The 14,974-nt window shown below is 44.2% G+C and overlaps 1 protein-coding gene across 1 annotated transcript in view; it reads right to left on the bottom strand.

The window, feature by feature from the left end:
* Positions 1–726: 726 nt before the first annotated feature.
* BAHCC1 (BAH domain and coiled-coil containing 1) overlaps positions 727–14,974 on the bottom strand; it is a 187,559-nt gene continuing 173,311 nt past the window's right edge. The window contains exons 25-28 of the mRNA XM_082272320.1: positions 13,376–13,549; positions 12,008–13,083; positions 4,431–4,667; positions 727–1,413 (exon numbers count right to left, since the gene is read on the bottom strand). Coding sequence (XP_082128446.1) covers positions 1,207–1,413; positions 4,431–4,667; positions 12,008–13,083; positions 13,376–13,549 — 1,694 coding nt within the window. The 3' untranslated portion in view covers positions 727–1,206. The remainder of the gene's footprint in view (positions 1,414–4,430; positions 4,668–12,007; positions 13,084–13,375; positions 13,550–14,974) is intronic.

The following is a 14,974-nucleotide window of genomic DNA, read 5'->3' on the forward strand; positions in this document are numbered from 1 at the left end:
ATATTTCTGTTTTTGGACCAATATCAAAATAGGATCCCAGATCAATTTATTCAAATATTTAGATTTTTGGACCAATATCCCAAATCAATTTATTCTTTTTAATTTTTGGACCAATATCAAAAAAAGATCCAAATAAAAATGTATTCAAATATTTCAGTTTTTGGATCAATATCAAAATAAGATCCCAAAATCATGTTTTCAAATATTTCAATGTGTTTGGACCAATATCAAGAATGATCCAAAAACCACTTATTCAAATATTTCAGTTTTTGGATCAATATCAAAATAAGATCCAAAAAACGACCTATTCAAATATTTACATTTTTGGACCAATATCAAAATGGATCCAAAATCATCTATTCAAATACTTAGATTTTTTGGAGCCTTATGGAAAGAGATCCAAAGAAAGACATACTACTTTGCATGGCAGCCTAGAGGGGCTTTAAAATTTTCTGTAGAGTGGGCGGAGATGATTGACCTATAGAATTGGCCAATTTTTTTTTTTTCAATTCTTGCTCTTCACTTAGTCTTCAAAAACATCCAAGCTTAAAATGGCCCAAGCAACAAAATCTGTGCAATTTCGCCTTCAGATAATTAAGGACAAAACAAAGTTTTGGACAGTCAGAGAACTGGTCTTCTACGATTGTCTTACGTGTGGCAATATCTAGACACATCTGTGATTAAAAAAAAAAAAATCACTGAGGTTTTAACTTAAAGAAATAAAAATTAAATGAAACAAAAAAAAAAAAAAAAAAAAAGGAATATAAAGAGTTGCTCGGGTTTGAATAAGCCAGAACAACAAGTTCTTTAGTGTGGGGTGCCCCCAATGCCTCGTACATCATGGAGCGTCAAACCTGATCAGAAATGTGTAACCGTTTTTAACAGAGAAAGATCTACTGATTTCAGGAACGGCCCAAGTACACGCGACTCCCGGAGGTGCTTCAGGAGACCCGTTGTCTTGTATTAGTGTTGGCGTGTCGGTTCACGCGTTGTTCGCCTCTTAGGTGGCCGGGAATTGTGCGTATTTGTTTCTGTGAGGGTTGGTGGATGTGACAATTTTTTTATTTTTTTTCTAGTGTATCGAGGATTCTGGATTGGTTGGTACATGCTACCGGCGAGCCTTTGATGTACGATGGTGCGAAGTGCTGTCTAGTAAGAGTGATACCCTTCCCCCTCCCCTCCCCCAGTTAACTCCCGTGTGGCATTTCAGCACAGCACTGGCACACCCTCCGCAGTCACCAGCCTCCCAGTTCCTGGGTCATAGGTCCCTGCCAGGTAGTAGAGGTTTTGCCGGTCCTGGTAGCGCTTGCTGTGGCTCATCTTTTCATACTGCTGGCGGCTCACCACCTGGCACTTGTGTGAGATTGTCTGTACGTCATTTTCATCCTCGTGCGACGACTGGTACAATGCGTTCTGCAGGGGTGGAGAAAAGAACATAAATTACTCAGTAAAGTGCATTGGAAAAGAGCCATGTGTGGCAAAGGGCAAATCTTAAGCTTAGATAGTGGGGGTCTTGAGGAACCTTGAGGACACCTGTGCTGGCAGAATTGTGAAGGACCCTTTCTGAAGGTTGGCTTGTTGTAGACTAGGGCAGTGGTCCTCAACTCCGGTCCTCAGAGCCCACTAACAGGCCAGATTTTAAGTATTACCTTGGGGAGATGCAGACTAGAGTACTGCAATCACTGAGCAGCAAATGATATCACCTGGGATGTATTTCAATTATCTTGCAAACCTGGCCTGTTAGTGGGCCCTGTAGGCCAGGGTTGAGGACCACTGGACTAGGGCATTGGTTTATGATGTGACTTATTTGTAGCCATTGGATAAAACAGAGATTCCTAAAATACGGCTCTGCAGCTGTTGCAGAACTACATATCCCATGAGGCATTGTAGAACTCTGACATTCACAGACATGACTAGGCATGATGGGAATTTTAGTTCCTGAACAACTGGAGGGCCGTAGTTTAGGAATCCCTGGGATAAACATTTGAAACACGTTTTGCAACCTGATCATTTATTTTATTTTTTTTCCCCTTTATTGGTTTAAATAGATGAACTTGTCTTTTTTCAACCAGTCTATGTAACAATCAAGGACAAAATGGACACCATCTCGTTGACTTCTTCTAACCACTTGAAGACCAGTCTTTTTTCTGGCAGTTTTTTTTTACAAGTTTAAATCAGTATTTTTTTTTTGCTAGAAAAGAACTTACAACCCCCCCCCCCCCCCCAAACATTAAAAGTTTTATTATTTTTTCTTTAGCAGAGACCCTAGGGAATAAAATGGCAATCTTTGCAGTTTTTTAGGTCACACAGTATTTTACGCAGAGGTTTTGAAAACGCAAATGTTTTGGAAAAAATACATTTTAATGAATTAAAAAAACACATTTTTTACCCTCAATTTTTTTTAGTACAGTGTGAAAGAGGTTACGCCAAGTAAATAGATAGCCAACACATTATGCTTTAAACAAAAAAAAAAAATGTCAGCTCCTAATCCATAGGAAATAGCAGCTTGCAAAACAGTGTGAACATACAAACGCCAGTGAAATAAATAAAAGGTTGCAGCGCTAAATAATGTTATAAAGAGTGTCTGAAAATCAAGTCCATCAATGAAACATAAGTCCAGTCAACTCATAAATCCAAGTGGTTGACAATATTCTATGTCAATATAAATTCAATGCTGACACCAGCTAGTGTTTCTCCAACAAAGTAAAAAGTGAACACTCACCAGACCCATATGCTGTCTTATCAGGACAGCTAAAAGCTGGTGAGTGTCCACTTTTTACTTTGTTGGAGAAACACTAGCTGGTGTCGGCCCTGAATTTATATTGACACAGAATATTGTCATCCACTTGGATTTATGAGTTGACTGGACTTATGTTTCATTGATGGACTTGATTTTCAGACACTCTTTATAACATTATGCTTTAAAATTGCGCATGCCCGTGGAATGGCGACAAACTATGGTACTTAAAAATCTCCATAGGAGAACACCATAGGTTACTGGTTTAGAGTTACAGAGGGGGTCTAGTGCTAGAATTATTGCGCTCACTCCAACGTTCACGGTAATATCTCACGTGTGGTGCGAATAACGTTTATATATGCAGTCGCGATTTACATATGCGTTCGCATCTGCGCGTGAGCAAGTAGGAATGGGGGCGCTTTAAATTTTGTTTTTTTTTATTTCACTATTTTTTTTAGTTTTAAACTGTCCCTTTATTTTTTTTTGTTGATCACTTTTATTCCTATTACAAGTAATGTAAACATCCCTCATTATAGAAATAAGGATGACAGACCCTCTTTATGGAGAGATCTGGGGTCAAAAAGACCCCAGAACTCTCCTTTACCTTTAAAAGCAAAGGATCAAAGAAAAAAAAAATTTTGTTTGATATTTTCCTTTAAAAAAAATTGTTTTCTTTCAGCCTAGACAGGAAGTGATGTCATGACATTGCTCTGGTCCTCCAAGGCCATAGAGGCGATCAAAGAGGATCTATTTTTTGATCGCCTTTGGGACTGGGCTTTACCGTCAGATAATTTCTCGGATGAGCTTGTGGAAACGGTGAGCGGCAGAAGGTGGGGGATACGTCCCCTTCTGCAAGCGTTCCACTCGTTACGCCTTATGAGAAAACCAGCCGCCGTCTGTAAAAAACAGTACCGGGGTTATGGCTGATATCTTCAGCCATAATCCCGGTAAACCACTTCAAAGACACAGCGTATATATACATATTGCGGTCTAGAAGTGGATATCTTGAGGACTGCCAAGTTGGGAAATCCCTGTTAAAGTTCATGGCTCAGTTCAACTGTTGTAACTTTACAAAGCCAAAACTATGGTGTTACCCTCTTCCTAGTGAACTCTTTAAAACATAAAATAGGCCAATAACTGAGATATTCGGCTGTAATGGTAACACCATCATAGATGGTCATTGCAAGGAACAAAGTAAACTAAAGAAATCAGACCAATGGGGTGTCTAAGAGGTTCTAGACCAGTCTTTCTCGACCTTCCCTCAACATGGAGGAACACTTGAAATCATTTTTAGGCTCAGGCCTAATAAGAATTACATATAGAGCTCACTTAGTGTGATAATCAGTGAGGAGAATGTCCCTTACGTTTGTGGCCATTGAGAATACTCCCCCCTTTACCGATAGATTAAAAAAAAAAGATCAATGGTGCCAGTGGGAACTTATTTGAGAGGCATGAATTGCCCATTGGTCGAGGAACCCTAGTTGACAAAGGCTACTAGACATTGAAGGGTTATTAAGCCTACTAGTGGGTCAAGTTGGCCTCTATGGCCAAGTTCCAGCCAACCTAGAAAGTTATATGTTAATGGGCAACACACTTTCCTTACTAGGGCTTTTTGTGAGATGGATTTTGGGTGGTGTTGGCCTTCAACTAGACAATCATGAAAGAGCTCAATCAATCATCACTAGATTCTTACTTTGCCATCGCTGTGCCTTTTTCCCAGTTTCGTTTCTTCAGGATGGTAAAACCACTTGACTTTCACCACCATATTGCCGCCCCAGGACTCCCACATGCTCTCGATGCGTCCGATGTAGGGCAGGTTTGGGCGTCCGGCTGAGAGGAAAACTGCACATTCGCCCACATGCAAGGTCTCCTTCCCCCGCACGATCGACTTGTAGAAGAGTTTTCTGGCTTTGCCTTTCATTCCCCGCCTCTGGAAAGAAGAGAAACAAACCGGTTGGCTACGTTTGGCAACCACATCAGAGGAGATTGCTGCAGTTGAAGGACCTCTGGGAAGCATTTCAGTCTCTCTGATTATTTGTTTTATATAATGAAAACCTATTTTTCTCTTAGCTGCCACCAGAAAAAGTCGCAGACGCATATAAATGTTTTTTGTATACAATTTGCACAGAGCACAAAGCTTACAGTATGTTGTACCTTTTCAGGAGTGGAATCAGAATCCCTGAGGAAGATTTGTATTTTTCACACATGTATCGAAACGCGTTGGATTATGTTCCACTCCTTTAAGCAACACCATATTTGTATTATGTATCGTTACAATGTAATGGATGAGCCACTATGTGTATGGTCATAACAAGTTACAATATCCTTACAATAGTATGAGTATAAATATTGGATATAAATGATAATTTTAAATAAAATATTTTAGAATAACATTTGATTATTCATATATATAAAACTTACTGTTACCTATAAAGTCCCACATGTTACTTAGGGGGTTTTCTTTCAAAACCTATGTTTAGGGATTATGTTAACGCAATACCCTCTAGTTGTCTACACAATTTTTGCATATAATGAAAACCTTCCCTTATCACTGAACTCTGGGCAGATATAAGGACAATAATTCATGCAGCTCAGTTTAAATTAATACATTTATTATTTTTTTTATAAATGAAAAAAAAAGTCTAAAAACCAGAATTTGATACGACATCAGCCTCTTACTGCCCCTATACAGTAAAGCTCAGACTGGTAGAGGGAAAAGTAACACAAGGAGCCAATCATCTGGATAACGCTACAATACAGTCGGGGGAACACAGTACTGGTCTATCTATGAAGCAAATTCTTCCACACTTTAGAGAGATTACCGTATATACTCAAGTATAAGCCGACCCAAATATAAGCCGAGGCACCTCATTTTAGCACAAAAAACTGGGAAACCGTATTGACTCTAGTATAAGCCTAGGGTTGGAAATGCTATGAGTTACCCAGATGATTGGCTCCTTGTGTTACTTTTCACTATAGATATATAGATATACACCCCCTAGATTAACTTAACAGAGAAAACAGAGCTACAGCCCGATCAGGCTCTCACCTTCTAACAGCATGTAGAAGACCTGGCTGGCTCCCCAGTCCTGATCCCTCTTTACAGTCTGAGATCTGTTGTACAGGGCATTGCAAGGAGCTGATACCAAGTCAAATTGAGGTACCCTGTTTCCCTGAAAATAAGCCCTACCCTGAAAATAAGACCTAGCATGATTTTCAGGGATGGCTGCAAAATAAGCCCTACCCCGAAAATAAGCCCTAGTAAAATCCTTGATCTCAGCCCCTCCCTCTGCAGTATTCAGAGAGGGAAAGTAGAGCTCCAGAGGGTCACGTGAGCGCCCAGCGGCGCTGTAAATAAGGTTTCTCTAGCGCTCATTGACAGACGTAGTCCTCGGTGATACACCACCTTCGGGTTATGTTGCCTCCACAGGAGCAGGACTAGACAGGAAATTAAAAAGCTCTGGCCACACCCCAGGGGCAGTCCCAGAGGGTATATCCTCTCTCTCTCTGCCTCAGCAAATCAGTTATTTTCTGTCTAGTTAGGAGTAAGGACCTAGATACCTTGCTGGGATCTTAGGTCCTGGCAAGAATTTTTTCTTAAAGGATTTTTTAGACAGCTTTTTTTCTCCAGTGTTCCTGTGAGATCTTCAAGCAAGAAAGCTGAACTGGGCGACGGGCTGGATGTTGAGATCCGGTGGTCACCCCAGTTCAGCCTACGAGCGCGTGCAGGCCATAGCTCCGCGCTGGGTCGGCCGCGACAAAGTCCCATTAAAGGACTGTCCACGCGAGTTAAACGTCTCGCTGAAACGCCAAAGACCATGAGTCACGGCGTCCGTATCGGTCGACAGCCCTCCCGCCCCGGTGGAGAGGGGTACTGTCAGGAGTTGGTGCCCGCCTGGTTCCGGTATGGTGAGTAGTATGTTCCCCCTTTCCCCCTGACGGGTTTTGTGGTGAACGCGGGCCCCTCTCTGTATGGTAAGATAGAGTCCCTTTCTATCCTACAACATGACACAGATCCTCCTACTTTGAGTGTGATTTTATGTGTGCAAAAAGCCAGGAGGCTTGGTTTGGGAGCTAACAATCTAATTGTATACATGTTTTAAAGATGTAATCTGTGGCATTCTGGGAATCTTATGGGTTAAGAATAAGCTACCTACCAGTCAGAAGCCACGGACATGTAGACTGCCTTCCTAATCAGATCTCCAGCTATTAGCAGGCCTCCCGAACGGCCATGCGGTCCGCCAGGGCCGGTACCGCCAACCACGCCATATCCCCATGCAGAGAGAGTGTTGTGTGCCCTGCAGCACACCGCTATTCAGTACGGGCCGCCGCCATTTTTTTTGCTGGATCGCACGAGCCGCCATTTTGGCGTAGCCTCGTGTCTCCAGCATGGGGGCGGCCATGTTTGAGGTGATCCAAACACCTCGTGGAGCTTGGGGGAGGCGCCGGAAGGCGTATAGAGGGGCGGAGCCGCCTCCTTTTTTCCTGGGCAGCCAGCCAAAAGACTTCCTGTTTGTCAAGACAGCGCTGTAACCTGTTGCAGTTAAACTCTGAGCATCAAGTGGTGAGCCTGGGGGTCTATCTCTCTCTCTCTCTCGATCGATAGGGATCCCTAGCAGGTATATATTATCCAGGAAGTAACTGGAATTATCATGGACCCTGCCACACATATTCCCCCACCTGTTTCCCTCGAGGGGGCCACGGGACCCGCCGGTGCGCAGAGTATAGAGTCATTTACAGCAATTTTGGAGTCTATGGTGGCTCGGGTGGAGGCGGCCTGTCAGGGACGGGGGTCAAGGAAGCGACCCCCGCCTACCCCTATACCATCTGACACCTCTGACTCAGATTCAGAGGTGGTCACGGCAATTGCAGGTTCCTCTGCAAGGGCTGTTATCCCAGGTAAAGCCCCCTCAGACAGTGAGGAGGACGCTTCTTCTCCTGCTATTATTCAGGAAGAAGCATTGGTGGACGCACTAGTTGTGGCAGTGCAGGAAACCTTAAAACTTGAGGCTTTACCGGCAGAGGCAACTGAAACAGAGATTCCTTTTGGTACTAATAAGCCCATCAAGACGATGAAGGCTTTTCCTGTACCTAAATGTTTCGGTAATCAGATTAAAGGAGAATGGGAGCATTCTAAACGTACCTTTACTATTTCCAAGCGTATTGCTAGACGCTATCCGTTTGAGGAATCCATCATTAAGAAATGGACGGTACCACCAGTCGTGGATCCGCCTATTTCCAGGCTGAATAAAGCCACGGTTATTCCAGTGGAGGACACTTCGTCCTTTAAGGATCCGGTGGATCGAAAGATGGAAGCAGAGTCCCGCACCATCTTCTCTCTGATAGGGTCAGCATTTAGACCAGTAATTGTTATTGGTCTAGTTTCCCAGACACTTACGGAATGGGCGAAAATGGTACGCCAAGACCTTAGGGGAAAAGATATTCCCCAGGAGACATCTGATTTGATGGAACAGATTATACAAGGGCTACAGTTTATCTGTGACGCAGCCTTGGACACTACTCCCTTATTAGGGCATGCATCTAAGACAGCGGTGATCCTCAGACGTGTGCTGTGGTTAAAATGCTGGTCAGCTGACCTAGGTTCCAAAAAGACCTTGACAAATCTCCCCTTTCAGGGGAATCGTCTATTTGGGGCCAACCTAGATGAAATCATTAAGGATGCCACTGGGGGCAAGAGCACTTTTTTGCCACAGGCTGCTAAAGCTAAGGGACCTCGCAACAAGCGAGGACCTTTCTTTACCGCCCATAAAGGGCGCCCGGCTGGTACTAGCGGGAAAGGCAAGACTCCTCCAGAAGGGTTCAAGAAGGGGACCAACCCAGCCAAACCCGAAGCAAAGGAGTACACAGCCTGAAGGTGCGCCCCCACCCGGTTTCAGGGTGGGGGGACGTTTTCACCGGTATTCAGGACATTAGATCGAGCATCAACCACCACTACCGGTGCGATTCTTCCCTTCCAACATTTAAGTACTACAGGAAGCGGTAGTTAACGTTCCCTGAATAGATCTTTTCCTTTACCTTTTCCCAAGATTAGTCCCGATACCTCACAGGAATCGGATCTGGTTGACCAGATAGGCCAAGTAGCCTCTAGTCGGGTGACTTCGGTCCCTGAGGTTCAACCAGAAAAGATCACCTTTCCTGATATCTATCAGGTATCTGATAAATGTGTGGGAACAGAAAACGACCAGACTTTCTCGGATGGTCGGGGCCAGATAACTCTAGGGACGCCTGGTTCAGATTCAATCAGCGCCAGTGGTCCTAGAAATTCTAGGCTGGCCTCCTCAAGCCGGCCTGGCCGACTTGGACATGTTAGTCGTAGACGTTCCGTGGGAACTTCGTCTCAGGGAGTGTCTGTGGTCTCAAGGACCAATTTACCATCATGCTTTACAGTCGCTGGGTTTAATGGCCTGGCCATTGAGACCCAAGTACTGAAGGACAGAGGTTTGTCAGCTTCAGTCATTCCTACCCTTATTAAAGCAAGGAAAGCGACTTCCAGCAAAGTCTATTATCACACATGGAAGACTTATATTGCGTGGTGCGAATCTTTAGGATTTCCTCCACGTACCTATTCGGTGTCTCGAATATTGGCCTTTTTGCAACAAGGGGTTGAGCAGAAGCTAGCCTTGAGCACCGTCAAGGGTCAAGTTTCAGCATTAGCAATCTTCTTTCAGAAGCCTTTAGCTACCAAATCCTTGGTGCGGAATTTCATCCAGGGGGTGCGGCACCTGGCTCCTCCAGTCCGCGCGCCCTTACCGCCTTGGGATCTTAATTTGGTTTTGTCGGTTCTACAGTAACCTCCCTTTGAAAACATCAGGGAGATTCCCTTGCTTACTTTATCCCAGAAGGTGGCCTTCTTGGTGGCTATTACTTCTGCTCGCAGGGTGTCAGAACTGGCTGCATTATCATGCCAGTCACCATACCTAGTGATTCATAGGGATAAGGTAGTACTTCATCCTAAGCCATCTTTTCTTCCCAAGGTGGTTTCAGATTTTCATCTGAATGAAGATATTGTACTACCTTCCTTGTGTCCTCAGCCCAAGCATCATCGGGAACATGCGTTGCATTCCTTAGATGTGGTTCGGGCAATCAGGGTATACCTGAAAGCTACGGAATCATTCCGTAAGACGGATTCACTTTTTGTGATCACGGATGGCCCCAGAAAGGGTTTGCCTGCATCTGCCGCGACCATTGCCAAATGGATTAGACAAACGGTGGTACAGGCTTATTCTATTAAGGGTCAGAGTCCTCCGTTCCCTGTTAGGGCGCACTCCACTCGAGCGCTCAGTACTTCCTGGGCCTTTCGCCATCAGGCGTCAGTGGTCCAGGTATGTAAGGCGGCCACCTGGTCGTCGGTACATACCTTTACAAAGTTCTATAAAATTGATGTGACGGCATCGGCGGATGCCTCATTTGGCCGCAAGGTTTTGCAGGCCGCAATTTGAGGAGACCGGTGGTCTACCTCGAGGGTTTTTTCTGTTTGAAAAAAAAAAAAAAAATTTTTTTCTCTTTTTTTGTTGAGTCTCATCATTAAGGATGAGCATTGTAAACTTCTAGTTGGCACCGGTTGGGCCTTCTAGATTGGGATTTGATTTCCATTTTCCCACCCCTCAGTTGTGATACTGCTCTGGGACGTCCCGAAGGTGGTGTATCACCGAGGACTACGTCTGTCAATGAGCGCTAGAGAAAAATGGATTTTTGTAAAATCTTACCGTAAAATCCTTTTCTCTTAGCTCATTGACAGACGTAGTCCCCGCCCCTCTGTTTTTTGAGTTGGGTTAAAATCTCTAAAGACTGCTTTTTCACATAACTGATTTGCTGAGGCAGAGAGAGAGAGGATATACCCTCTGGGACTGCCCCTGGGGTGTGGCCAGAGCTTTTTAATTTCCTGTCTAGTCCTGCTCCTGTGGAGGCAACATAACCCGAAGGTGGTGTATCACCGAGGACTACGTCTGTCAATGAGCTAAGAGAAAAGGATTTTACGGTAAGATTTTACAAAAATCCATTTATTTTCCACAATAAATTTACAAAAGGAGACACACTGCACATTATATAATCTTTTGACAAAATCGATTACATAATTTTACAATGACTTTATCCAAGGTTTATTTTTGGGAATGAACAAACATAAGCATTGGACAGAATGTCATAATGCTGATTTCTGAGCTGACAGGCGGAAAGAACTTTTTTTTTTTTAACATTTTATTGTTTTATTCTAGGCTTTTTAGAACATAGAGAGGGCTAACTGACACAGCACAAGCACTGTGCTGTCTATCATGCTTTAAAGGATCAGGAATCAGGATATTTATTTTAGGGTTACAATCAATTGAAGATAGTCATTGTACATACCGTAAATAAGACCTCCCCTGAAAATAAGCCCTAGTGTGGTTTTTGAAGCCAAAATTAATATAAGACCCGGTCTTATTTTCGGGGAAACACGGTACTTACACTGCACATGTATAATTGATACAGAGCTGCTTTGTATTCTTTTTCTATCAGTCTGGAGTTTATCTTTCACTGACAAAAATATATAAAATATGTAAGCTCTTGCCGACCGTGAAACTGACAGCTCTCAGTCAGGACTTCCGATCAGGAGCCAGCGGGACAGGCTTACGATCATGTGACTGCTGTGAGCCAATCATTTGATACAGAAGCCAAACAGCCTTCCAGACATTCACCTAAAGGGCCCCTAGGAGGAGGGGCACTGGAAATAATATAGAAAGGGTGTGAACCTTTCTATTAAGACAATAGTAGCAGAGACAGAGGCAATATTACCAATCTGCAACTGAACAGGATACTCTGGTTATTTTAGAAGCTTTGGGAAAAGAATCAGGACAGAATAAAGGTAAACGCTGGGCTATAAAATCCCCCATGTAAAAACACAAAGATAAATGTTAAAAAAAAAAAAAATCAAACATTAGGAGAAAAGTGAAGAAGTTCCTGATCTTACTCCATCCTCTACCCTCGGTGCTTAGTCATCACCAGTCTTTCGATCAGAAAGGCTGAGGACCCCAAATTGAATGAGATGATGATCCAGCTTTTCCGTTATCTCGCCAGAAGGCCCATGGCATCATACATCTCAATTCTCTCCTAATGTTTGATCTTAGGGAGATCTAAAGAATAACCGGTCCTAACCTTTTGAAGTTGGGCTTATGGAAGATGAAAGACTGAACTTGAGGGATGTTTTTGTAAAAAGAAAACTGTAGTTAACAATAACTGATTTTGGTATCAAGCACCATAAGAAAGACTTCGTACCTGGGTAGGCTCTCCGGACCACCTCCAGAGCTGGCGTGCGGGTAGGAAGGTGGAAATCTTTGGCCGGTTTTCCACGGAGGGCAGGCGTTGCTGTCTAGGTAGGGGCTCTTTGGTTTTAGGAAAATTTGATGGGGTCCCTTTCCTCCTCTGTTTGGCTTTTTGTCCTGAGACAAAGCAACCCCGGGACCCTTGTCCGCTATCCTCTGTGTGCTGCGCTAACAAAGTGGGCACAGGGTGCGTGAGGCAGGGCTGCAAAAGCATGGCAGAGTCTGCTTCGTCTGAACTCTCCGAGAAGTCCTCATTGTCCGTAGAGCATATGCTGGAGCTGGATATGGAGCCAGAGCTAGAAGATGAAGATGACCCAGAGGAGGAAGAAGAAACAGATAGTCCCGCCAGAAATCTAGACGGGACCCTTGCTCGCAGTCCCCCTGCATTATCCTCCTCATCCTGATCAGAGTATGAGCAGTCACTGTCACAGTTCACGCCATATTCGGTTTGCCCAGTGTACTTCCCAAGTGCAAGGCCCATGGACAGGTGCTCGTGCATAGGTGGCTTCCGCTTCTTGTCCTTGGCCAATCCCGATGAAGCACCATAGCTCTGTCCAATTCGGAGCCCAAAGTCTTTGTCGCACAGCAGGAGGGCTTTACCGTTTTTTGTTTTTGGGGACATAACCCCCTCGTGGTCAAGTTTGACTAGAAACTCATTACCTGACTTGCGTTTGCCCCCCTTGCCCTTGTCCTCCTCCTCCGGCCTCTCCCCTTTTTTTGTCCGTATTGGCTTTTGTCCTGTCGCAATGCCGCTGTTGGCACTGCCACCGAAGGGGCTGTAGGAGTTGGCCAGGCTACTGAAGGAGTCCGCTCCAAAGCCATTACCGAACACATGCGGCTGCTCCCGAGATTTTTGTTTTTTGCCGCTCCCTTGGGATTGGAAGGGATCGGGAAGCCCACCACTTGTCTTGCTTCCAGCTCGACGCTTGCCTTGAGAGGGCCAGCTCAACTCCATACTGTTCGAGCGACCCAGGAAGTTGGTGGCAGGCAGTGGAGTCTTTGCACCTGAGTTGAACACATCCACTTTATCTGCAAAAGAAGACAGAACAGGACATGTAAATGATCCATAAGAAAACATTTACTTCTACTCAGAACAATTCAGTAAAATATTTGATCCAAACTGTAATAGTACCCAGTTGACTAAACTCAGAATCCTAGTAGACAAGTATCCACAAGCAAGCTCGCTAAACTCCTGCAACATTTATAATCAGTTTTTATATACAATATCTATATCTAGTCCACCCAAAACTGATCTTTCAGGAACAATGGATGCTTTACTGATGTCAAGTCACCTGGCTGTTATTGCCTTGCGGTCACTCACCTGTTTTTTCCTTGCTCAAGGTTTTCTTGCCAGTGTTTCTCGATGTGTCTGCTGCCTCTTGGTTGTCTGGGCCGGGGTTCTGTGAGGACTCCGATGTTGTTGTGGTGTTACTGGAAAACCGCTTTGTTCTACGGCTTTCAGCTGACAGCAGTAGAGCTGGAGAGGGTTCCGTGCCTGCAGATCAATTAGAAAGCCGATATGTCAAATTGTGTATTGGGAGCAGTTTAGCTTGTACTATGAACATTGACCTTGCATAAATAAAAGGAGGGGGCACAAGAAGATCTCTGGTTTGAGAATGAAAGTATAACGAATTGCAAAACTTTTTTTTTTTTTAAAGATTTGGATAGAATGGAGAGGGATTAGAACCCCTGTCAGTTTTAATTGCGGTCATTGTCCTCTCTGTTTGTCCCGTTTACCATTATCATTGAAAGTGAAAATAAAAGATTATAACTAAATTTGGGGTGTCACCAGAAAATAAATAGAGGGGAAATCTTTTAATGAGGACACTAGTTCTGGTGACCTGGGGGTGACCCCAAGGGATTACCTTAATTTTTAGTGATAACCTCTCACTTTCTGTTTGGCTATGGGGACAGGAAGTGAAGGGAAATTTCCCCAATGGAACACAGATGTTAAAAAAACAAAATCTACTAGAGATTATAATAACCCTCCCTTCCTCTAACCAGAATAAAAAAAAGTTTTCCCTATAGTTCTACTCCTAGAGTTTTAAAATGTTTTCCATACTACCTTTAACTTGGAAGTCTGTAAGAGGGGGTTACTGCACTTAATAGACTGTACCCATCCATTGAAGTGAAGCCACGGGGAGACCCATCCATAGTGTGAGGGGGGCAGTAGATGGTGGGGGGATATTTTGGGTCTGGAAGAAAAGAAATCAAGATGGAGGAGAAGTGTGGACTGCTTCATAGGGGGCTTAACTTCGTGGTGCCTTACCTCGTGGGGCCTATGGCCTGGAAGGGGAAGCCACAATTGGTTGAACTAGATGGACTAGTGTCTTTTTTCCAACCTATGTAACCATGACTTTGGGAACATTAAGGCACCAAAGCAGCTCACTCTCTCTATGATAACCCCTGGATTGGCCAAGTTGTGGAATGTGATCCATGTGTTTGGGACTAAAATTATCAAACATTTTGGGAAAGAACTGTATTGCTTAAGTGGAATAAGGATGTTGAGTTATGTACCAATTCGGTACAGCATAAGTCCTCCGTCATCCCAAGGGCAGGAGATAGAACGGACATACACTTGGACATAAGCCTGGCTTATACCTGGGGAAAACCCATTAGAAGCCGATTTAAAGATACGATTGGAGGTGATCAATGACATAGGTCACTCAAGGTGGTGACCAGGTAGGTTCCCTTGGGCACCAACCAGAAAGCCGGGGACCTGTGTCACACTGCACTGGACCCAGCTGGGGACGTGAGCACCTGAACAACCATATTATTTGAGGTGATGGCAGGAAAACATGTAGTTCAATCTAGGCCCAGGGCCTGCAAAGAGAACCATCAAAAACTGTAGAGGAAGCAAGCGGGGTGATGCTTTGGCACACTGTCACTGCAAAGCTGCTGAACTACAGCAAGCCCGGCA

This window comes from Pelophylax lessonae (genome assembly GCF_965119305.1).
Source record: "Pelophylax lessonae genome assembly, chromosome: 11".
Taxonomy (NCBI): domain Eukaryota; kingdom Metazoa; phylum Chordata; class Amphibia; order Anura; family Ranidae; genus Pelophylax; species Pelophylax lessonae.